General features: G+C 40.2%; 1 protein-coding gene across 1 annotated transcript in view; it reads left to right on the forward strand.

The window, feature by feature from the left end:
• The first annotated feature begins 253 nt into the window (after nucleotides 1-253).
• Nucleotides 254-25748, forward strand: part of ASB4 (ankyrin repeat and SOCS box containing 4) — a 66266-nt gene continuing 40771 nt past the window's right edge. Inside the window, exons 1-2 of the mRNA XM_021689777.1 lie at nucleotides 254-440; nucleotides 9862-10161. Of these exons, the coding sequence (XP_021545452.1) occupies nucleotides 254-440; nucleotides 9862-10161 (487 nt within the window). The remainder of the gene's footprint in view (nucleotides 441-9861; nucleotides 10162-25748) is intronic.

The following is a 25748-nucleotide window of genomic DNA, read 5'->3' on the forward strand; positions in this document are numbered from 1 at the left end:
GTTTTCCTTGATATTGACACGATATATTATTCAATGAATCAGTGAGTATAGAACCAGTTTAAAAGACCTGAAAAGGCAGTGACAGCCAAGAAGGATATTTTGAAGTTTGAAATGATCCCTATATAAATAGAACGGATCAGCATAACTTTGGGATAAAATTAGCCGACAGTTTGTGGGCTCTCCAGCATGTGCCTGTTTGCTTGGTGCCGCTCTCCTGATAAATCACAACAAAGCTTCCAGAGGGAGAGGAAGGATGGAAGGAGCTGCCACCCCTATCACTAAATCTGCAGCGGCCAAGTTAGTTAAGAGAAATTTCCTTGAGGCTTTAAAGTCAAATGACTTCGGAAAACTGAAGGCCATTTTAATCCAAAGGCTAATAGATGTGGACACAGTTTTTGAAGTTGAAGATGAGAATATGGTTTTGGCATCTTATAAACAAGGTAAAAAATTATAGGTGTGATTGTAACATTGATAGAAAATGGATTTTTTTTTTTTGTAATGCACCGTGTCGGTCACCCACTCTAAGCCAGTAGCTCTTACAGTTTAAGTATGTATTTTAAAAATATTTCTAATTTAATCTTTTGTCTCTTTTTAACTAGACAGCATCATGGGTGGTATATATTTGTATTTCTTTCTTTCTGTCTGTCTTTTCTTTTCTTTCTCTATCCTTGTGTCTGGAATTTGAAATCCTGGACGATCAGATTTATTATTGTACTTTGCTTTTATTTCTAACTTTTCTTCTGCCTAAAATGACACAGAATAAAGAAAACATCTTTAGATTATGGCTAAACAGACTGCTAAGATCTAATCCAGACTGTGTGACTGCCTTGGGGACAGGGTGCTAACTCTCTGCTCACACAGCCACATAAAGGTATATCATCTCTGTATCTATCTGGATGGAAAAGGGAATTTTTGCCCCCATTTGGAGGGTTAATGAATGGGTAAGGCTCTGCCTTGATGCACCTTGCTGGTCCTTATCATGTTAATGAGTTTTTAGTTCAGGCAAAAAGCTGAAACCAGAAAAACTAAAAAGTTAAAAAAAAACTTTTTTTCCTTGACTACAATAATAGATCAAAATTGTAGATATCCTGAGTACAGAATGTCTGCCTTTTGAAGAATGAGGGTAACAAGAATGAGAACTGAATTTTTTTTTATCAAGGGATTTTTCTGGAACCCACACTTAAGAAATCAGAAATAAATTAGAAGTACGCAGATTTTGATTTCCCAAATCAGCTAGTTAATGGGGAACTTGAGTAGCGAGGCCATCTGGTGAGCAGACTACAAACACCATGTTCAACATCACTTCTGTTTAAACAAAATAGATGATAAGGTCTGGTGTACATTATTTGGAGAGAGATAGCAATTCTTTCTTCATGTTGAAAGTACTTTCCGTTCACATATAAATCATCAGCACCATGAATTTTCAGAAACTAATGTTAATGGTATATATTTCCACATTAATTTACTGGACTCTGGTTGTTAGTTCTGAAGGAAGGATAGAGGAGAGCAGTTACTGTGTTCATGATTTTTCCTGGAGGGCTTTATCATAAATCGGCATTGCTACTTTGACTGGAAGAGAATGAAGAGGTTTGTTTTTTAAAAAGTAGTTGATGGGGCTCTGTTAGAAGGAAGGAGTGTATACCATATAATCAGATTACTTTAACCTTCTGGATTTGTTCAGTGAAAGACTGAACGCTAAATACATTTTTAAGGTATCTTTTAAGCTTAACATGTATGCCCATGAAAATAACTTAGGTCCAAGTCAGTGTAATTTATTTAACACTGAGTTGTGAAGACTGCCTTTTCCCATCTCCTAAACATGCCAAATTGCGTGGATCACCCGAGGTTTTGAGGTTGTGAGAAAAAGGAAGTTTTAGGGCAGGCTCCGGGGAAGAAGGGTGCTGTTTCTCCTGCTTCCAGTGGGGTCAGCACCCCTGAATCAGAAGAAAATGCAGTTTTAATCCTTTCTGTCAATATGAGCCGATTCCTATGGTCCTCATAGAGCTAAAAATTCATTCACACTAATGGGTGTTTTCATAGTGTTAGGACTGTGGGATGTGGCTTTCCATTAGGGAGACAGCAAATTATACCCTCTGGGAAAGGAAAAGTAGAGTTCCATTTCTTATACATGCCAGGTGAACATATGCACAGAAATAACAGGATTTATGGTCATATCTTCAGGGTCTATACAGGAATTGTGTGTATGTGTGCGTGTGCACATGCTGGTATGCACAGCAAGAAATACACGTACTCTCTGTCTGTTTAATGTGGGTATAAGAATCTATCTCTTCAATCTTAAACCCAGATTAAAACCTCATGTTTCTTCAAAGCTTCTTCAAGTTTTTTTTCCTACATTTTCACATGTCTTCTAGCCTAATTATCAATCCCTTTAATATTTCAGTCAGGAATGGAAGTGATAAATAGAATCCTAGTTGCTAGCCAAGCAAAGTTGACCTAAGTGGTTATATCAATTTCTTAAGTCACAAAGAGCAGGCTACACTGGTTAATTAGTTAGTTAGGGTTAGTTCCTTTCTGAATAATTCTGAGGCATGACACCCTTTCCTGTGTGGCCTTGAAGGGTATGCAGTTGGATTAAACTTTGTGAGACTTTATTAAATCATAGCAGACTTTTAGGACATTGAATGCTATTGGATTGTTAAGCAGCAGTTTTTGATTTTTAAAAGCACCTTTGAAAGGCTCCACGCAGAAAAGTATACAGATCATAAGTGTACAGCATGATTAATTTTCATAACATAAACAAACCTATATAACCAGCATCCAGATGTGGAAACAGAAACGTTATCTGTTTACTTTTAAAGTGTGAGAATCTTCAGGTTTTAGTTACTTTGTGGCTTATTAAGCACGACAATGTTTAAAACCTATAAAAGATACCATGCGACCTTTAAATTTGCTTGTGTGATTGATTAATAATGTAATCTATATTCAACATTTCATTGTCCTGCAGAAGATCAACAGGGGGACAATTAATCTCAAACCATTTTTACTTCTTTTAGGACATACAGCATTTTTCATAGAATTTCAAAAAGTGATCACATTTTTTTCCCTGAATATGGTATGTCTAAGTTAGTAAACAAGTCAGTTCATAATTTTTGGAAAGACAATTCAGAACTCTGTTGGCAAGGAAATCAACTTGGGGCCTAAACACTGCTCCCCCAAATCCACCATCTAACTGGCACACTCACGGAAGCAAATGTAAACTGTGGATTCTGTGAGGAAGGCAGAACAAAGCATCTGGAAATTCACTTCTGTTTCCTCATCCCACTGAGTAGCTTCTCTTGCCCATGCAACAGAGAGCGGAATTCCAGAGCTCAGGTTCAAACTGTGGGTCCCGCCTAGCCCCAGCACCTAAGAATGTTTCTTAAAGTTAGAGAGCTCTTGTTTTATTTTTTAAAGTTATGTTAGACCTCATCATCAAATCTTCAGATAAAATCATGTTTTATTAAATGAAGAAAAAAAAACCTGTCTCACACTTTGGAAAGCAAACATTACAAACATGCCGGCTTGCATTTGGGATAACCCCTGGAGGACAGCAGGGACATGTGTCTCTAAAGTGAAAACAAGCAAGCAAAATTCCATCTACCAGACGACGGCTTTAAAATGGGAATGGCGTGAAGAAAAGTTAGATACGCAAACAACTTTTTAACTGCCACACGCAGTAAGTCGTTGCGAAGTCAAGGGATTATTAATGATAGGAAGTTTCCCATGAGCCAAGCGTGAAGTATCCAGAGTGAACACAGGATCTGTAAGAAAACCCAAAGCTATTCATATGGGTTCTCACTAGTGATTCCTATACTGGAAACGTGAACATCTGTAAAGCTGTTTCCAAAGGCTTTTCCAACTACATATTTCGATTCTCTTTCAGATGTATGAGTCTTAGCGCGTTAATGATACAGGCAGAATATCATACTTCTCTCTTGGGTATGAAATTCCCTAGTCAGCAAGGTTAATCAGAGTCCTTTTATTAATCAGTGTAATGCACTTTAAGTACTTCGTTTATGGCCCTCAGCCGCAGGTTCTTTGGTTGGTAGTCATATTTTTAATTAAAATAACCAATGAGTGATTTCACTGGAAAACTTTCCGGCAGGTACTTTACTAGTAACAACTGCCTTCCAAATATCTTGAAAGCTCTGATTTCCACTCTCTTAATGAATAATCTCTTTATCACCTCATTTTCCTCTATGCCAGAAATTCGCTCTCCTACTTACCTATTACCATCCTAAGGGTTCTTTTCCCTTCCTGGATGTTCAAACTTTTTTTCTTTTAAATGTTGCATTTCAGGCTGACTTTTTTCCCCTCTCCTGGGGGAGCTCTGAGATTTATCCTGAAAATATTAGCTATTAAAAGATAGCCAAGAATTGTGCTTTAGTCTATAATCCTTCAGGACTGTGTAAATACGTGGACACAGGCAGAGCAAATGTCTGCTAATCCAGCCACGAGCGGCGTGTGTAACCTTTGGCTGTAATAACAGAGGCTTCTCGTGTGTAGGGTTCTTTGGACTCAGACAACATTATAGCTGATAACTGTTGCAGAGCCCAGGCTTAGCTGAAAGTTTACCAGAGATGTGTACATCCCCCCAACATGGAGCGGAATCAATCCCTTCTTCCAAAAGATAGCCCAAACACTAACCTTCTCTCTTGACCGTATTTCCTGAGCGGAGGGCTTTCTACTCAGCTATTCAGGCCTATCTCTTTGGTTTCAGATTTAATTAAATACACACACACACACACATACACACACACACACACACACATGATTAGGCTGAATATCTTTGTAGGGGTAAAATTTCTAAAATCCTTCTAGAACTTTTGCCTACAAGTGCTGTTGGTTTGGGAGTGCAATGCGGGCAATCAGCAGATCACCCGTGGCCATTTAAAGATTTGGGGAGACCAGAGTTTGAGTTGATCTGTCCGTACCAGTGAGACAGGCATGAGCGCTTTATGCTACTTAATCTTACCCTTATTTGTAAAGCGGAGACTTTGTCAAGACCCTCTCCAAATCCCCTGCCTGCCCATAATCTATGATATATGAAGGGGAAATGATATAAACAGATGATGTGTCATGGTTTGGGGAAGGTGAAAAGTAACTGCAGATACTATAAATCTATGTGGGCATGGCCTGTATTTGAGGGTCTCTGTGGGGTTTTTTGCCTAGGGGAGGATCCATAGTCTCTTCTCAGTTAAAGCCCTGGCTCAAGCGGGGCTCTTCGAGCCATCGCAGCTGGCGCACCGCAGACCTGGGTGGGGGGACAGAGTGAGTGCCTAACAGTTTTAGGGAGGCAGAGCCTTCTTCACTCCCCTCTCAGGGGCTTTGTTCCCAGATTCCAACCCCCCCCCCACCCCGCGCCTGCCTTTGTGCCCATCTGAGCACACAGAAGGCAGCCTGGCACCTGCCAAGGTGAGCAGAGGGGGGCTCTTTGAAAAACAAATGCTCAGAATTAATCACATTCTAGGTCCTGAAGCCCTGGGATAATTCTGCCCCGGAAGGAAGAGTGTACAAAATGAAGATGCCTGATGAGTTAACTGTAGTTCGGCTAAGCTGTCCCTGTTGGAGGTTATATGGTAGAGGACAAGTTCTGATGCCTTGGTGTTTCGGTACCAACACAATCATGTTGATCGGTGCTGCCCCACTGTGGTTTCTGAGGGTGGCTTTACTGCAGTTTTGGTCCCCAGAGTGGGTAGGTGAGGTGGAAAGGACACTCTTGCTCCTTCCCACACTTGGTACAAAGCGACCTGTGGCTGCAGCCTCATTTTAAGGTGTGAGGGCACAAGGGGTGACTGTCCATAGCCTCCTTGCTGTGGGCTGCTCCATTCGCTCCAGAAGGCTTCCCTGCTATGCCTGGCATCGAATGATCCAGAATCCGCGCCCCCCCCCCCCGGCTCCACACACACACACACACACACACACACACACACAGATGCACATACACACCACCACCAAAAAGTTCTGCGCCGCGGCTTCAGGATACACTTCGGTGGGCTGTGATCTGTATCTCACAATCTGTCCCCTTCCTATTTCTCTATTCAGCTTCTAGGGGCACCAGCAAAGGTGTCTTGTTGCCAACCCCCTACACACATTTCCATCTAGGAGAGGTGAGTTGTAGGCACAAGTTCATCTGGGTGGGGGTGGGCTGAATCCCAGGACCTGGCTGTGTCCGAGGCTGATTTACTGGTTAATGATTATGACCAAAGAACAGGCAGAGGCAAGGGACTGAGAGACTAAGGACGACTGATGCACGGACTAAACGGGGCAAGATAGATTCTCTAGGTGCTACTGGGAATTTAGGAAGAAGAGAAAACATCCACAAGCAAATGCATTTCCATATCAGAGATGTGGCATATTATAGATGAATGCAGGATCTGCTTTCCTTCCTCGTGATTTGTGAAGCAGGCTTGGCGCTAAAACCTATTCTGCTTCCACAAAGACAAAGACAGATGGAAACCCTGCATTGCAGATATCCTGAGTCCGTTAGCTTGGACTGAGGCAGGTGACTTATGGCTCTAGCAGCCTGAAAAAGTGGCAGTTTTCTCATCTGGAAAATGAAAGGCTTGGACTGGATAATCTTCCCTCCAGCGCTAACATTCTGTGTTTTCTTTGATTTTACATCAAAATGGTGTTTTCTTAATCAGCTCTCTACTGCTTCCTTTCTGAGATCATTTTTCTTCCCATTGCAGAAGCAGGCACGAGTTTCCAATCAGTTGGTGCACAGAGCTGCCAAATCTTTGCTGCTAATCAGCAGGCAAAACATACTCCAGTTTCCAGATCTGGAACCAGCTTCTTTCCAAGACAGTTAGAAGAGACTGGCTTTGCAAATTGCTCGTTGAGGAAATCTGAGCGTTAAAATGACTGATTAAGTATTGGTGTTAATGTGATTCATTCATTATCAAAAACAGGTTGCACACCACAGAGCTTGAAAACTCTGCTCAGAATGGAGATTCAATGTACATAGCTAAATAGAAACGTATAAATGGGTACACACAAATGTAGTGTGTGTGCCTATCTGTTTGTACACACACATACACACACACACACATTACAGGCACAGGGTTGATAATGCTGCAGCCCAGAGGTCTGTGATACTATTTGTCTCTGCAAGGGAAAAGTTCCTATCAACAAACACCTTCTCTTCGCAGTGTCTGGGATCTCAAATTAGTATCTTAGCCCTTAGTTCTATTAGTTGAATACAGATTCCTACATAAATTCAGATAATCCTAAGAGGGTCACACTTTAAAAAAATCCTCAGTTCATTAAACTTTAGTGTGAATTAACTTTGGATTTCTTTTGAAAGAGGCGATGTGGATAAGGGGAGAGCTGAGAGGGACGGAAAGTCAAATGGCCTTAGAATTCTGAATGGAATGAAAAAGGGGTGTGTGTGTGTGTGTGTGTGTGTGTGTGTGTGTGTGTCTAGGGTGGACAGTGGGCTACAGAAAAACAAACTTCAGGTTGGGTTCATTCATTCCCTCAGGATTAGTCAGCATTGTACACGACCCTATAATATGGCCTTGAAACTAAATTATCTTTCCCCCTCTGAACAGGGGGACAATAGTTTATTTTAATTTCACTTATTTTTACAAATAGTTATACATGCACAAGGTACTGAATTTAAAAGCTCAAAGGAGGCATCCAAGGACGAGTAAATCTATGTCCTTGTCTCCCAGCGCCTAGTTCTTAGAGGCCACTGCTGTAACCAGTTTCTTGTTTGAGGTGTCAGTAAATATTTTCACATATGATAGCATATTATGTACATTGGTCAGCCCCTGTTTCTCTTGCTTGATAATATATCTTGAGATTTTCCCATATCAGTATACATAGAACAGCCCTCTTTATAATGGCTGTATAGTATTCGATGGCATGGATGCACCATCATTTTTTTTTAAACAGTCTCCTGTTGATGAAGATTGAGATTGTTTCCAGTCGTTACCCATTAAGAACAATGCTATAGTGTGGTGCAGGTGCTTGTCCACAGGCCAGGTTATTATAATTCCTGAGAACTTTATACTTTTCACAGAGTTCAATGCAGATGATGTTCTTGGAAGTTGGGCAATACAGTGGCCCTTAAAGAGCATGTCACATGTGAGTGATGAGACTTGTAGGGTAAATACCCAGGAGCAGCACGTGCGTGATGTTTCTCACTTAAATGAGAGGATTTTAATACCTGATCGCCAGGCCCACTTGTACTGTGGGCCTCATCCTCCGAGCGCCCTCCAGATGCTCAGCACTGTTGCCCAGAGGTATTCCCAATATTCTAGATTTATTCTGACTTCATCTAATCAGTAACGAATACAACTTTTACCCCTTTTGTTTTGGGCCCTGCACTTTTATTAACGTAGCTTAAGATTGGATTAAGCTTTTTGGCAGCTCCATCCCCCTGTTGGCTCCTTTTGAGAATGCTGTCAACTCAAATCCCTAGGTCTTTTCTCAAATAAATTACCATTAAACCATCTTCCACTTACCTTGTACTTGTATAGTGGAATTTTATAACTTAAAAGCAACCTTCTGATTTATCCACGTTAAAATATGTTTTGTTGTTTCAGCCCTAGAGTCCCTTCTGAGCTGTTGAGTTGTCTCTACATCTTCATCTGGCTATCAGTATTTTATCTTTCTGAACCTATTTTCCATTACCCACTCATAGTGAGCTTAATGCTATGGCTCTAGGTATTGACACTGAAAGAAGGTTTATGAAGTTATGTTTGTTATGGCTTGTGAGACATGTGAGGGAGAGAGGAGGGGAGGGGAGAGAGAGAGAACATTTCCAACAACTAATGGGAAAAAAAATTTTTTTAAAGGTTTTACTTATTTATTTGAGACAGAGAGAATGAGAGAGAGCACATGAGAGGGGGGAGGGTCAGAGGGAGAAGCAGACTCCCTGCCGAGCAGGGAGCCCGATGCGGGACTCGATCCCGGGACTCCAGGATCATGACCTGAGCCGAAGGCAGTCGCTTAACCAACTGAGCCACCCAGGTGCCCTAATGGGAAAAATTTATCTAAGATCTCAGTTCTAGGAACAGCTATGCTTCTCCTGAGCAATTAATTGGTATATAGCTTGTGGGCATATATAGTTAATTGTGCAATGCATCATGTTTTCCTATTTATTTTGGCTGCTAGGAAGTTCAAAGGCAAATTTGCAATGCAGTTCTAGTGTATAGGACATGGTTTATATTTTGTGTACAGATCTTAACCCTTGGCCACTTTTTTTTTTACCTACATTATTTTTTTCCTTTGCCCTCAGATAATTAAAAAAATCTTGTATTTAAAAAAAAATCTTGTGTAAAATTTGTGAGTTGCCTTAAGTTCTTCTTATCAGTAAGAGGTATTGTAAAAACCAATAGGCAGGCAAATAAAATCTTGGCAAGACAAATTTTTTAAAGACATCGAATACATTCATACCTCCGATTGACAACAACAGCAACAACTATAGGGCAAAAGAACTGTAAAGATATAATCTTGTAACTAACAGCTTCAGAATCATTCAAAACAACGATTGGGAGTTAAAACAGTAAGAGTCTCATGTAACTCACCATGTAAAATAAAATGCGATCCCATAAATGAAGGTCTCAAACCCAAATGCCTTGAAGGGCCAGGAAGATAAAGTAAATAAAGGAACGACATAATGGAAAATACTGGAAACAGAGAGACTCAAGAGTGCCTGTCCCACTCAAGTGTATCCAAGTATGCTTCTAAACTAGACATTTGCAGACCCATCGGTTACTAGTTTACAACTTCTGAATCACTCCCCCCTCCAGTTTTATAAATGTGACCAAAGTAAAAGACTTTGTAAAAATTCTCACAAAACAGAAAAGTCCTAGGCCAAGAACTTAAACTTTCTTTCTTTTTCTTGTTCAGGTTATTGGTTGCCTAGTTATAAATTAAAGTCTTCCTGGGCAACAGGCTTGCATCTCTCTGTCTTATTTGGTCACGTGGAATGTCTTCTGGTGCTCCTGGACCACAATGCTACAATCAACTGTAGACCCAACGGGAAAACCCCTCTTCATGTGGCTTGTGAAATGGCCAACTTGGATTGTGTTAAGATCCTCTGTGACCATGGAGCAAAGCTCAATTGCTACTCCTTAAGTGGACACACAGCTTTACACTTCTGTACAACTCCCAGCTCCATTCTCTGTGCCAAGCAATTAGTTTGGAGAGGTAAGCCTTTCTGGGTGGCTGACATTGTCATCTACTTGCACACTCATGGTTGTGAAACTTGGTGATCATTAGTTTCTTCAGGTAATGTAGTAGGGATCCAATTTATAAGTCTCAAACACATAAGTATATATATATATATATATATATATATATATATATTATATAGAACTATGTAAATGTGTGTGTTGGTCCAGGTAATTTCAGTGATGATCACATTGGAATCATTATTTTTTTTCATTGGAGGAGGCTTATTAGTTTACACATTTATTTAACAAATATTTATTTAGCTCTTATGATGTGTCAGTTAATTTGCTAAGTAACTGAAAAAAATAGTTTCTGCCCTCAAGAAGCTATATTCTAGTAGGGGAGATAAATACTAGCAAAATAAATTCATAAATATATAATAATAAATTGGGAAAAGAGCCAAACAGGATGTTATGAAAGAGAATGTCAGGAGTCAACTATTATAACATGTATAAAGACTACTCTAAAGATACGACGTGTGAAACTGAAACTTTATGAATGAGAGGGAGCTAGCCATTAAAAAAGGAGCCAGGGAGAAGAGGAGTCCAGGTATAGAGAATAACACGTGCAAAGTTGCTAAGGGAGCAAAACGCCTGGGCTATTCGACACAAGAAAGAAGGCCAGTGCGGTCGGAGTATCATGGGTGTGGGGTGGGTGGGAGGGACAAGAGAGTACAGCGGAGTGCCACACGATGACATTCGATGTGTTGGGTCATATACAGCTTGCTGGGGGCCAAAGTATGGGGTTTAGAAAGGGAGCCACAGAAAAGTTTTAAGCAAGGCAATGACATGGTGTAATTTTCACTTAAAATCATTAGTCTGACGTTAGGCAGAAATAGGGTTGGAGGAGGCCAAGAATGGAAGCAGGGAGACCAGCAGCAAAGCCATTGCAACAGGGTAGGTGAGAAGGGATGATGATTTGCACGAAGGGGCAAACTTGGATAGGAAGATTAGAAGATGGGTTTGCAATATATTTTGGAAGCAGAGTTAATGACATTTGGAGATGGATTATATGTGGATGAGCAGAGAAGGAAAAGGAAATTTCAAGTATCATTGCCAGGTTCCCAGCTTTAGAAAGTGGGTGGATAGTGATGCCATTTTTTAAAAAAAGATTCATTTATTTGACAGAGAGGAAGAGAGCACAGAGGGGAGGGGCAGAAGGAGAGGGAGGGAGTCTTTAAGCAGACTCGGCTCTGAGCATGGAACCCCGATGCGGGGCTCAATCTCATGACCCTGAGATTAGGCCTGAGTCAAAACCAAGAGTCTGCTTAAATAAATTCATAAATATATAATAATAAATTGGGAAAGGAACCCTACAGGGTGTTATGAAAGAGAATGTCAGGAGTCAACTATTATAACATGTATAAAGACTACTCTAAAGATACGACATGTGAAACTGAAACTTTATGAATGAGAGGGAGCTAGCCATTAAAAAAGGAGCCAGGGAGAAGAGGAGTCCAGGTATAGAGAATAGCCCATGTGCAAAGTTGCTAACTGACTGAGCCATCCAGGCGCCCCGGGATGCTATTTTTTAAGATGGGGAGAGTTGAGGAAGAAGCATGTATGTGGGCAAGATCACTAAATTAGTTTTTTAGGGGCGCCTGGGTGGCTCAGTTGGTTAAGCGTCTGACTAGATTTCAGCTCAGGTCATGATCTCAAAGTCCTGGGATCACGGGCACCTGGTGGCTCAGATGGTTAAGCGTCTGCCTTCGGCTCAGGTCATGATCTCGGGGTCCTGGGATCGAGTTCCGCATTGGGCTCCCCGCTCCTTGGCAGCCTGCTTCTCCCTCTGCCTTTCTCTTTCGCTCTGTCTCTCATGAATAAATAAATAAAATCTTTAAAAAAAAAAAAAGTCCTGGGATCAAGCCCTGGGTCAGGTTCCTGCTCAAGGGGGCGTCTGCTTGTCTCCCACTCCTTCTGCCCCTCCCCCCGCACGCGCATGCTCACTCCCTCTCTCTCAAATAAATAAATCAATCTTTAAAAATTAGTCTTTTAAAAGTCAATATATAGAGGTATAATTCACACACGGTAAAATTCAGTATTTTTGAGAAACACATAGTCATGAAACCATCACCACAGTCACTTCAAAAAGTTCCCTGGTGCCCTTTATAGTTAATCCCTTCACTTTACCCCCACCTCCAGCAACCACTGGTCTGTCTTCTGTCCCTATAATTTTGTCTTTTTCAGAATGTCATACAAATACAATATGTAGGCTTTTGGGTCTGTTTTTTCCTACTTAGCATAATGCAGTTGAGATTCATCCATGTGGTTGCGCTCACCAGTATATCAGACCTTTGACTGCTGAGTAGTATTCCTTATATAGATGTAACACGATTAATCCGCTCCCCAGTAGGGGGACATTTGGATTGTTTCTAGTTTTTTGGCAATTTTGAAAAAAAGCTGACATAAACATTTGCATACAGATTCTTGTGTGGAAATGTTCTCATTTCTCTTGGGTAAATACCCAGGAGTAGGATGATGGGTTGTATGATAAATTTATAAGAAACTGCTAAACTGTTTTTCAACCTAGTTGTACATTTTGCATTCCAACCAGGAGTGCATGAGTTCAGTTGCTCTCCATCCTTGCCAGAACTTGGTAATGTCATATTAAAAGAAAAATTTATTTTAGCAATATGAATAGGTTTGTAATAGTATCTCACTATGATTTTAATCAAAATTCCCCTAATGACCAAGGATGTATGAATATGTATTTATTTGCCAGTTGTGTATTTACTTTGGTGAAATATCTGTTCATATCTTTTGCTCCTTCTTTTTAAAAATGGGTTGTTTGTTTTCTTATTATTGATTTGTGAGAGTTCTTTATGTGCTCTGGATACTAGCCCTTTATCAGAAATGCGGTTTGCAAATATTTTTATTCATTCTTTGACTTTTCATTCTTTCTGTCTTTAGAAGAGCAGAAGTATTTATTTTTAATAAATTCATTTATCAATTTTTACCTCTTATGGCTTATGCTTTATGTGTCCTACCTAAGAAGTCTTTGACTAATCCCAGGAACAACGATTTTCTCCTATGGTTCCTTCTAGAGGTTTTATAATTTCAGGTCTTACTTTTGGGTCTTTGACTCATTTTGAGTTAATTTTTGTATATGGTATAAAGCACAGGTTGAGGTTCAGCTTTTTTATACATGGATAAATTATCTTATCTATCCAATTGTTTCAACATCATTTATTGAAAAGACTGTTTTTTCTCCACTGAGTTGCCTTGGTATCTTTGTCAAAAATCAAGTGGCCAGATATGTATGGATCCACTGATCTATCTTTATTTTGCTAATGTTCTATTCGCTTGATTGCTGCAGCTTTATATTAAGTCTCAAAATCAGAGTGAGTTTCCCCAGATCAGTTTTAAATGTGAGAAGTTTCAGATCGCTCTGAGACCTCAAAGTGAATGAGTCCAAGTTGCACTTGACATAAACGTATGGATTGCAGAAGAGAGCTCTGGACTAAAGCTGTAAGTTTAGGAATCGTTGGCTTATAGATTGTATTTGAAGCCAAGGGAACCAATGAAATCACTTGGATAAAGAGTGTGGAAAAAGAAAAGAGAATGTAGGACCAAGACCTGATACATTCTTACATTTAGGATGTTAGCAGGATAGAGAGGGGCCAAGGAGATTGAAATGGATTGGTAAATGAAGTGAGAGAAAGCCCAAGAGCATTTTTGGCATCATAGAGAATAAGAAAGAGGCAGATTCAAGAAGGAGGAGGAGGCAGCTGTATCGATGGCTACTGAGTGATTTAATTAGGTGTTCCTTAGATTAAGTGACAGAATTATCACTGACAAAAGCAGTTTGGGTGAAATGGTGGGCGTAAAAGCCAGATTCGAATGGTATAATGTGTGAATGGGAGGATAAAACCTAGGGATGCTGCATACAGACAACTGTTCAAAAAAGTCTGGCCGCACGTGCAAGCATGAGAGTAGCATGATTGCTGAAGGGGGCTGGGGGCACGCACAGCAGAGTGTTCTGTAGTTGGAGATAAAAGGAAATGTTTGTGTGCTGAAGAGGATGATTTATAGAAAGCCAACAGTTGAAAATGCACGAGACAAGGTAACTAAAATGTTCCAATCTTAGAGGCTGAAAGGGGGTGAAATCCAGAGACTGTGAGATACATCCTCATTTTTAACCGATGGGCCAAAGTAAAGGATGGCTTTAAAACGCCAGAGTGTTTACAGATGTGGCGGTGGTGAGACGCAGATCATATCTGAATAGCTTTTCCTACTCAAGAATGGATAAGGCAAAGGAAGTCATCAGCCAAAAACAAGAGCAGAACGGGTGGAAATTTTGATGAGAGTGGGAAGGGATGGAAAGGTCATGGGGGAAAGATTAGGAGAACAAGCTTAAAGATGCCAGGGTCTTCTCAACCTGTGAGAATCCAAGGGGAAAAAAACCCCGTCCAACTTCCTCTCCTTCTTGCCTGCCCGGGGGAGGGGAGGGTCTAGTGCAGAGACACATGGAGAGGGGTAGGTGTCAGTTGGGACCGAGCCACCTACAGCACGTGGCCATCACCACTGCTCACACTGACTTACACATTTAGGGTTTTTAGATGTTTTAATTTTAATTTATATTTTAATTCATTAATTTAAACTTCTAAGTTTTTTTATTTTTAAAATTGTTAGAAAGTTAAGACACAATATATTTGTTTAATTATTGACTTTTTTTTAAAGATTTTATTTATTTATTTGACAGAGAGAGAGAGAGAGCTAGAGAGGGAACACAAGCAGGGGGAGGGGGAGAGGGAGAAGCAGACTCCCCGCCAAGCAGGGAGCCCATGCGGGGCTCGATCCCAGGACTCCGGGATCATGACCCGAGCCGAAGGCAGACGCTTAATGACTGAGCCACCCAGGTGCCCCTAATTATTGACTTTTAATATTGCTACCTTTTCATTGGGACTTCATCAACCACAGACTGAGAGTGAGCTGCCAAGCCTTTCACTCCTCAGAGGCATCACCAGAGGGAATCTCATTCCCCAGAGGACGTGCTTATTGCCTGTCCCCTTTATCCCTATTGACAGAGGGAGACTACCTGAAGATGAGAAGGAGTAAAGAGGTAGGGAGAGGCCAAGGAAGGCTCCCTGTAGGCTGCCACTAATGAATTAGGCTAATAATAATCAAGGAGGAAGAATGGAAGTCCATTAAAGATAAACTTACTCTTAGATCCGCGGCATTAAAGGCCAAAGCCACAAAGAAAAGAAAGATGAATTCGAGAAAGCAAAAATATTCAGTGTTCAAGTTGCAAACAGGTCCTAAAATAAAAAGGCTATCATAAAACTGGAAAAAAAATGTTTGAGACTAGATGGACAAAGGTCCTCTTTATAGCCTTCAAATAGAAGGAAATCTTTAAAATTAAAGTAAGGAGATTAAAAACTAAGAGAGAAAAAGAGAACAAAAGACCAAGAACAGATATAGGTATTTCAGACCCCCCCGCAAAAAAAAGTATATAAACAACAAATAAAGATAACATAATGATCACCTGCCCTGATAATCAGTAAAATGTTCATTAAAAGGAAGGTGCTTTTGTTGTTACTTATTACATCAACAAAGATACAAACGATGACAATACAGATGTTGCCAAACACAAGGACATGCGTTCACACACTCTTAATGGGACATGAATGGGTCTGAAGGGCAATGGCAAAAGCTCAAAAACTTTTGTAACTCAGATGTTCTGCCTCTAGGACTTAGGACTCATTCTGCACCTTTTGGCTCATATGGGCCCTCATTTATGTAGGGTCTCCAAATCAAACTTTGGGTTCTTACCTCAAGGTTATACATTGAGTCCAAGAGATAACTGATGAGAAAGAAAGAAGACATTTATCATGTAACAGAATTGGGCTTGGTTGTACAGTCTGCAGAACACTGGGAATGAAAAGACTTTCTCACCATTCTGTAAAAGTCTTCAATATAGTGCAGTCATACTGTGTTTTATTTTATAATTTTTGTATCAGAAGCTTTGACTGGTTAAAGGGACGCCTGGGTGGCTCGATGGTTAAGCATCTGCCTTCGGCTCAGGTCATGATCCCAGGGTCCTGGGATCGAGCCCCGCATCGGGCTCTGTGCTCGGCAGGGAGTCTGCTTCTCCCTCTGCCTGCCTGTCTGCCTACTTGTGATCTCTCTCTCTTTCTCTGTCAAATAAATAAATAAAATCTTAAAAAAAAAAAGAATACATTCAAAATATACATTGGCATTTTTCATTTTTATAGATATTTAGAGTCAAAAAAATCGCCTAATTTATTTTTTGCCTGGAATCACTTGTATTACTGAAAACTGAAGAATATTTGCATGTCCAATAGAAAAAAATTTTTGAGGATTTTATTTATTTATTTGAGACAGAGAGGGAGAGGGCACAAGTGGGTGGAGCAGCAGAGGCAGAGGGAGAAGCAGAGTCCCCGCCGAGCAGGGAGCCCGACGCGGGGCTCGATCCCGGGACCTGGGATCATGACCTGAGCCGAAGGCAGACGCTTAACCGACTGAGCCACCCAGGCAGGTGCCCCTTAACTCATTATTATCCACATTGCATGCAGAGTCATCTAGGTAGGAAGTGTAGGAGCCCCAAATGTGTATGTCTAGCTTTGGTGATCTAAATTTATGTGCACCTAAACACAGAATCTCAAAGTGTATAAGGCAAAATCAACCTTTTGTTGATTTTACTGCAGTTATCTGAACATGCATCTCCAACACTGAAAAACCTGAAGAAAGCAGAAAGGCGGAAATAATAAAGATAAGACCAGCAATCAATGAGATTTAAAAGAAAAACAGATTTTAAGAAAGGTTTATCCATTGTATAGAATATTATTCAGTCATAAGAAATAATGAAGTCTTGATACATGCTACAATATGGATGCACCTAGAAAATATTATGCCAAGTGAAAGAAGCCCGACACAAAAGGCCACATATTATGTGATTCTATTTATATGAAATAGCCAGAAGAGGGAAATGCACAAAGCAGATTAGAGTTACCAGGGGCTGGGGGAAAATGGTAATGGGGAGTAACAGCTTAATGGGCATGGGTTTCCTTCTGGGGGGATGAAAATATTCTAGCAGTTGATAGTGGTGATAGCTGCACGATATTGTGAACGTATTAAATGCCACTGGACTGTATACCTTAAAATGGTTAAAATGGTGATTTTTATGTTATGTGAATTTTACAATAAAAAAATTAAATAGAGGGGCACCTGGATGGCTCAGTCTGCCTTCATCTCAGGTCATGATCCCAGGGTCCTGGGATCGAGCCCCGCATTGGGCTCCCTGCTCAGCAGGGAGCCTGCTTCTCCCTCTCCTTCTCTCCTCCCCGCTCCTCTCTCCCTCAAATAAATAAATAAAATCTTAAAAAAAAAAAAGAGAAGAAAAATTTTAAGCTGTGTTACCTTCATACCATATAGAAATTAAAGATTATGTTGTAAAAAATGCTCATTGACATGGAACAATTTTTAAAAAGAAGTTTATAAGAGAGTATAAGCTTATTTTTCTAAAAAGTATATATAATTATGCATATCAGGAAAGAATATCCAAATTATCAGTCAAACCTGATATTGTAGCTAATGTTTAGCTATAGCTAAGCAACTTCAAAAAAGTAAATTTGTTATTTTAGATCCTTACTCCTAGAATCACACATTTTTTTTGTTTTGTTTTGTTTTGTTTTGTTTTTTTGAAGTGTGGTGCCTGGAAAATATATCAAAAGCAAAACACATTGTGAATCAGATAAATGAGGAAAATTTCACCCATTTTACAGATGGAGAAATAGAAGGAAAAAGTAGGGCCTTGAAGTAGGTCTCGCAGTCTAGAAACTCTAGAAGACCGTGAGCATCTTGCATTCTTTCTTTTGCATTTTTACGTCTTCAGCCTCTGGACAGTGCTTGGCTCGTAGGAGGTACTCCGCAAACGGTCTCTGACTGATCTGGGCACGGCTCCAGGAGCCCTGAGGGCACGGATGAGAACTCCGGTTATCTAATAAATGGACACTGTTATGTTCCTGGTTAATGAATGAAATGTGGTTGCTGGTCAGTTTCATCCTCTCCATCTCTGGGGGGATAGTTGAGGAATGGATTTTCTCTCTCTTGGATTATGTTGTAGGCACTTTGAGAAGTCACATACTTCACTTTGTGGCTGGACAGAGGGAATTGAGACAGCACACAGACAAGGAAAGTGAGTCAGGCTAACATTAAACTCGGGGACCGGAGAAGTCCATTAGAGGGAAAACCAATGCCATGGCAACTGAAAACCGATGTAATTTCATTTGCTACTTAATGGACTCTTTGTAGGAAAAAGTGCTCTTTGTGGAAAAGGCTAATTGAGGCCAAAAAATTGCATGCAATTTTCGCTTAAAGGATTTTCCCCTATTTTTTCCATGTTGCAGAGCCTGCTTTGTCCCCATGCGGGATTTTGTCTGCTATTTTTCTGTTTGCCTTTCTACTTAATGCCCCCCATCTTCTGGCCTTTGTTTCCTTTGGTATTAGTATAATAGTGCTCATCAGTTGAGAGGGCTTATTTACCTCAGTGGAAATGTCCTCTCCGTGAATCCTGCATTTCCCTACGAATAAAGAGAGTCAGGTCAGGTTTAGCTGGCTGAATAGCAGTATATTATCTCTACCTATTCCCTTTCGTAAGAGGAAAATGAAAGCTGCTTGCTTTACTCTGCATGAAGCAAATCCTGACAGTTGGAGGAAAAATGTGTTACTGCAGGAAAGCCATAAAAATTCAAATGTTTCTTCCCAGAAGGTAGTATGAGGGCAATGTAAAGGAGACCCTGCTTTCTCAACGACGGTCCCCTGCTACCTGGTGTGAGGACAACACAAGTTACCCGCATGTTAGGAAAGCCCCGTTCGGTGATGAGAACCCGGCAAGGCGAGATGTCATGGGACTTGCCTTTAGCCAAGAACCAGAGATGCTGGCTCGATAGGCATCCCTGTCCCCAGTCGGTCACCCTCCATGTCGTTCCAGCTCTTAACGTTATATGTTGTCATAGCACAAATCTGACCATCCTTGTCGTTTGCAAACAACTTTGGGGATTTTTGCCCCATCTGCCATACGGTTAGTAACACCTGTGCAATATGAATTCAATCTTTTCTTCCAATTGACATTACTTATTAAATTCAATTTGTAAAGAAATTGGGTATCACTATAAAAATTGATTTGTCACTCTAAAAGAGAGGGCAAGATCCCTTGCCATACATAGAACATAACAGTAACAGTACATAACGGGCGGTGAAATTCTTGACTTCCATCTGCCCAGAGACTCTCTTTTCTCAGATGGCAGAGAATGACTCAAAAGCCTCATCTTCTGGTTGCTATTTTTTCTTTTTTTTCTAGAAACATTGTCTTCAGTGATTCTGCTCTGAATGAGTGAACTTGAAATTTATTTGCAGGCCATGTCGCATACCCAGTCAGGTAGCAGGTGCTCCCAGCCCGTTAAAGAGTGGCCCACGTAAGATCACAGCACACTGTGGGTGACACGGCCTTAAGCAGTGTTTTCTAAAGTTGATGGTCTATTTGGTGTGGATTTTAGAAGCATCCCCTTTAAAATCAGGAGTGAGACAAGTCTGCTGCCTTAGCTACGATTTCAACTCTGTCCTTGAGGTCCTTGCCAGCACGAAGAGAAAGCAAAAATAAATAAGATGTATGAAGATGGCAAAGCAGGAAGCAAAACTGCTATTATTTCGCACAATATGTTTGTCTACATAAAAAAAATAAACAACAAGAAAATCTAAGGTCGAATGGTTAGAATTTGTAATTGAGTTCAGCAGAGGTACTGTATTTGCGATCAATAGCCAAAAATCAATTGTATCTCTATATACCAGAAACAAGAGGCAGGAAATTATCATGTAAGAAAAGATACATTTATATACATCAGGAGAAATTTAAGGGACCTAGAAAATCTATTCCACAAAAGCGTGGAAAAATATAAAAATGGATGAGAAGACATTAAGAAGATACCACAGTCAAGGTTTATTATGAAAAATGTAGTTCTTGATGACTCCCACCTAAGTGGCAGCCACTTTCACTTCTTTTAGCTCATTAGTTTGGTATTTATCTCTATATTGCTAAATAAATACCATTTATTTAGGCATGAAATTGAAAAGAATAACTAGCAACATAAGCAATTTCTGATAATCTATTTATTTATCATAATGGAAGATGAGGCTCTGGCTCTTTTTCTACACCCCCCTTCCCCCATCCAAGTACCTTTCACATCTTCCATCCTCACAATATCATGACATTATAACCACAAGGCTTGTGGTAAACTGGGATAACTTCTCCTTTGTACATTTTGTTTTTCCTGGAGTTGTCTCATTTTTTTGCTTAGTTTCCTATGGATCATCACTATTTTAACCCCAAACTCTTTGTGAATGATTTTAATATTTTTTGAAAATATTTCAGTTTTTCTTACAAAAAAAAAAAAAATCCCTTCTGGAGCCTTCAGGCCTAGATGGTCCAACTGCTGTCCTCCTGGGATCTCCATTCCCCATCATCCTGGAGACTCCCTTTGCCTCTCACCCATGTTGAATTTCCTGTGTCCTGGATCCTGAGTCTCCCTATATCTTGGTTTGGAGTACCTCCTCTACTAGATTTCTGAGAACGAGAGCAAGAGACTACACATTCCCCAGATTGTGTTTATCCTACCCTGATATGGCATAGAATTCTAGATGGATAATCATTTTCTTTTAGAATAATGAAGACATTTCTCCATTTCCTTCTAGTTTCTAGTACCACTGCTGAAAGATCAGGAGCCATTTTATTTCTTCATCTTTTATATATGATCTATTATCTCCTGTCTTTTTGTCTTTGGCATTTGGAAATTCCATGATGATCTGCTTTGGTGGGTGTATTTTCATCCATCGTCCTGGGTCCTTTCAACCCCCAAAGGTGCATGTGTCTAAGTTCTGAGAAATGTTCCTGATTTCTTTTCTTCTGTTTCTGTATTTTCCCTTGAGTTGCTATATTGTACTTCCTGCACTTTTTATCTAATTGTCTTATCTTGTCTCTCCTGTTTTTTGTGTGTTTATTTTTATTAAGTAGACTCCACGCCCATTGTGGAGCCCAACACGGGGCTTGAACTCACGACCCTGAGATCAAGACCTGAGCTGAGATCAAGAGTCAGACGCTTAATCAACTGAGCCAACCAAGGGCCCTATCTCTCCTGTTTTTTTATTTCTTTATCTTTATACTTTCCTTCCTGGGAAATTTACTCCAGATTATTTTTCTCTGTTTTTTTTTTTAATTGTCTCTATCTACCATATTAAAGGCTTTCCTTAAATTTTTATAATCTTTAGATGTCTTCTGATAGTTAAGATCAAGTGACTAAAAGCTGATTTGGAATCTCAGTGTATGGGTAAGTTTAGTTTAACTATTAGCTTTTTTTTTTAAATTTTTAAAATTTTTATTGTTATGTTAATCACCATACATTACATCTTTAGTTTTTGATGTAGTGTTCCATGATTCAGTGTTTGCATATAACACCCAGTGCTCCATGCAATACGTGCCCTCTTTAATACCCATCACCAGGCTAACCCATCCTCCCAACCCCCTCCCCTCTAGAACCCTCTATTAACTTTGCTATGTGGTATCTGGCTGGATCTTTTATCTGAGAAATCTCTGACATAGTATCTTTGGATCTTTTTTTTTTTTAGGTTGACCAGATTCTAAAACAAACAAACAAACAAACAAAACAAAAAAAACCTCTACCTGATTTCTTCCTGGGTTAAGGCCCAATTGCCAGTTTTCTAAGTGCTGAATTGGGGAAAAGGGCTGGGAATGAATAAGGAGTATACATGCTGTCTAGAATGCTCTGTCTTCTCTTGGCCAAGCTAACTTCTAGCACCTAAGGCTTTAATTCAGACATCAATTCCAAAGATCATTCTTCCTGAATTCCCTTTAATGAAGTTAGGTCCCTATGTCACTCTGTATTTTCGTGGCATGTAGTTTTCCTTTGTGGTACTTATGTTTTGTTTAATCCTTTGATTAGTATCTGTTTCCCTCACTAATCTATGTTTCATGAGAGCAGAGTTTTGCTCAGCATAGTGCAGTGTGTAGTCCATATCGGTTGCTGATTGTGGAGTATTCGTGAGTGTTCCACTGAATGCAGGTACCAGAACTAGGGAGGAGGGGGGGACTGAACCAGGGCAATTCCGTCACCATTACTGGCAAGATGACTCTTGGTTCATGGTCCATGGCACTCCTTGCTTCTTTTCCTACATGAAGACAGTATGAAGAAGGGAGAAGTCAGAAGTGTCAAAGACTATCAAGGAATCTAGTAAGTTGAGAATTAAAAAGTTTACATTAATTTAATGACATGGAAGGACTTGGAGATTATAGTAGCAGTTGAGTCACGGATGCAGAAATCCAAGTAGAGGGGATTGATAACTAAAACAGGTTGTGAGTGTGAACAAACCTACTGAGGAAGAGTATTTGCGGAGAGGAGGCAGCAGGGCAGAACATGAGGGAAACGGGGTTGAGAATTGTCTTCTTTTAGATGATGGAGACCTGAGCATTTAAAAAATGGGTGGGGGGCAGACTTTGAAATCAGAGGAGGGAGGGGGGATAATTTAGGCTGTGAGGATTCTGAGAAGTATGGGAAATGAAATCTAGAACCAGGTAGAGGGATTGACTCTAGAGAGGAGGGCACCTGTTACAGTGTAGCTGGAGGCAAAAAAGGAGAGAAGATAGGAATTGATAGGTGTGGAAGGCTTTGCAAAGTTTCCATCTGAAAGGCATTTTCTATGTAAAAGAGGAGGTCAGCAGATCTGAGAACGGAGAGAGAGAGGAAAGACTTAAAGAATCGAGGAGGTGGAAAAGGTCTGAAACAATCATTACGGACAGTGGGGGAATAAACCAGGCAGAGAAAGAGAATCACTGGATGGCTGGCCAGTCTCGAGGACCTAGCTGAGTTTCTGTTTGACTCGATGGTGGTACCAGCCTGGTACAGTTGGCACCTCACCGGGAGTATGATTTTTGCTAGATAGCTCTCTGCACTTGGGTGTGGGCACCGAGACAGAAGCTAATCGGGTTCATTCATAGCACCAGGTGGGTACTTGGAAGAATTGGAGGTGGTTAAGGTTTTGGCCAAAGGGTTATTGAAATGATTATGGAAGTAAGCTGGGTAGGGAGAGGAGGTGAGTAAGGAACATCTGCTGGACAAAGAGAATGCAGAGAGGGGTTCTAACAAAACCAAGATACAAAGATAAGCAGCTATGGTCGGAAAATTGAATGTGGGAATTTGTGATTTCTGGAGACTGATCAGTTGAAAGTAATTTCTCAGCCCAGGTACAACTGTGGGTGGGAGTCACTGGGTCAGTGAAGAGGAGAAAGCCACTGGAGAGAATGAGATCGGGACATTGAAAGACTGGGGCACTGGGTGGTCATCCATGTGGTTGTTAAAGTCACCCAGAATTTGTGTGGCGAGGGATAATGTGACTCAGTCAGCCAAAATCTTCAGAAACTGATGGGGAGATAAATGTATTCAGGAAGGAGGGCAGGTGGTATAGATTAAAAAAAAAAAAAAAAAAGCAGACCCCTAAAGAAGCTGGGATGTTCTTTTCATTTTTATTTATTTTTTCAAGAGAATTAGAGAGTAATTGGAAGCAGCAATGGGGAGCCAGACATATGAAAAAGAACACCCAGCTATATGCTGCAGGCCAGAGTTAAGCATCCTGCATCCTTTCTTTGAGCTCGGAACAGGGCAAAGCTAGTTGGGTTGCCATGGTGACCAACGCCATGTCTCCGGGCTCATTAATCCTGTGTTCCAAACGAAGCACTTAGCAATAGCTTCTGAATAAATGCAACAAAGCTCTGCATACTGAAAAGGGCACATTCATGGTAAGCAGGGGAAAAAGGTTTTCAATTTCATTCATTAAACTTGAGTAAATAATTTAATATCTTTGTGCGTCAGTCCTCCTTGCTAATGAATAAGGATAAATGCTTAATGGAAAATCTAGCCTAATAAAGTTAACAGCATCAGCTTTACATATAAAGGAAATTGATGTTGCCGGTATATATGCATATGAAGGGGAAAATGGAAAGGAAAATAACATATATTAAGCATCTATGATGTGAGATGTCAGGTACTTTAAAATAAAATGTCTCACTTAATCCTTGCAACAATCATGTGAGGTGAATATTATTCCCTTCATCTTGTAGATGAGGAATCAGAAACTCTGAGAGGTTAACTAAGGCCCCGTTCACACAATTGGTAGGATTCGAGGAGGCCCGATTCTGTCTGGTTTGGGTCCATGAGGCCCCCACTATGCCTTGCTGAAAACCGTATACAGCTTATCTTTCTGGGACGTTTGGCTACTTAAAAAAATTAGGAGAAAAGTTTGTCCTCAGGTGACATTGCCTATATGAAAGATAAGTTTAAATGCTGTATTAGAATTCCATTAGCTTAAAAAAATTTGCTACCATTAGATGTTTTTAAAGGCTTTTCTTGAAAACAAAATATGAGAAGACAGCTGGTTATATTAGAAGTGTGTTTAATTAAAAGATGTGAAGAACTATCAAAGCTTCTTCTAAAATGAGTCCCGCCCCAGAGTAATTGTTTATCCTCACTTCGTGTTTCCCGGTCCATGGAAAGCTTGGGGTTGCAAAGCAGACCCTCCACACAGAAGTTGCTTTTTTTCTTCTAGGTCTAATGACTTTGTTTGGTTTTTCTGGATTTGCTCTGACTAAGATGTAGGTAAGTGATTGAGAAAGATATATGAAAAATCCATTAATTCATTTTCCTTAAAATTAAACTCTTTAATTAAAAGCAACCCTGATCAATTTCTAATTTCTCCCTCTAACAACGTGATACAGCAAGGTGTAAAATAAATAGAAACAACTTGGTGCAAGTTAAACATCCCTGTCACTGAACTTAGTTGTTAGCAATTTTTTTCTCCAAATACTAATTGTTTAGTTTCACTTATATGACTATTCCGGGTCTGTTTTCTTAAATTCACGGTGCTTACTGCATCCCCAGATGACTCCCAAGTGCATCTTCAGAGGGAAAAGTGTTAATTCCAGCCTTCTGTCCCCTGTCAGTATTAGAGGTCTTCCCGACTGGTTCTCTCTACTTTAAATTCTCCTTTCAAAGGCCATATGTGACTTGCCTTGTGAGTTGTCAGTCTGGGCGTGTTATCTTTGTTTGATAACTAGAAGCATCTGAAACCAGAAATTGAAGGATGAAGTTTTCATGGGCCTGTACTACTTTATTTTTTTTCCTGATTTATCAGCACATCTCTAATTTATTTCTTACTCAGAGGAGGCTGGATCGGATTATCCCCCAAACATTTTAAATACCATTTAGTAAAAGATAGCAGATTTATAAACAGAAATGCAAGTGTTTTCTTTGTAATCTCCCAAAGTAATAACTAATGGAAGATAATCTAAACAATTTTAGAATGAGACTTAAGGACCCAGATCTGGAGGTAAAATGGTTAAATCAGACAAGAATCTGAGGCTCTCAGCTCAGTTTTCTATTAAGCTAACCAAGAAAACACACCAATACAAAAAATGGTAATTAAAGCATTAGAACTGGAAGCTAAGAATCAAGCATAGGCCAGCTTCCTGAAGACGTTTCT

This window comes from Neomonachus schauinslandi, chromosome 12 (genome assembly GCF_002201575.2).
Source record: "Neomonachus schauinslandi chromosome 12, ASM220157v2, whole genome shotgun sequence".
In the NCBI taxonomy this organism is placed as follows: Eukaryota; Metazoa; Chordata; class Mammalia; order Carnivora; family Phocidae; genus Neomonachus; species Neomonachus schauinslandi.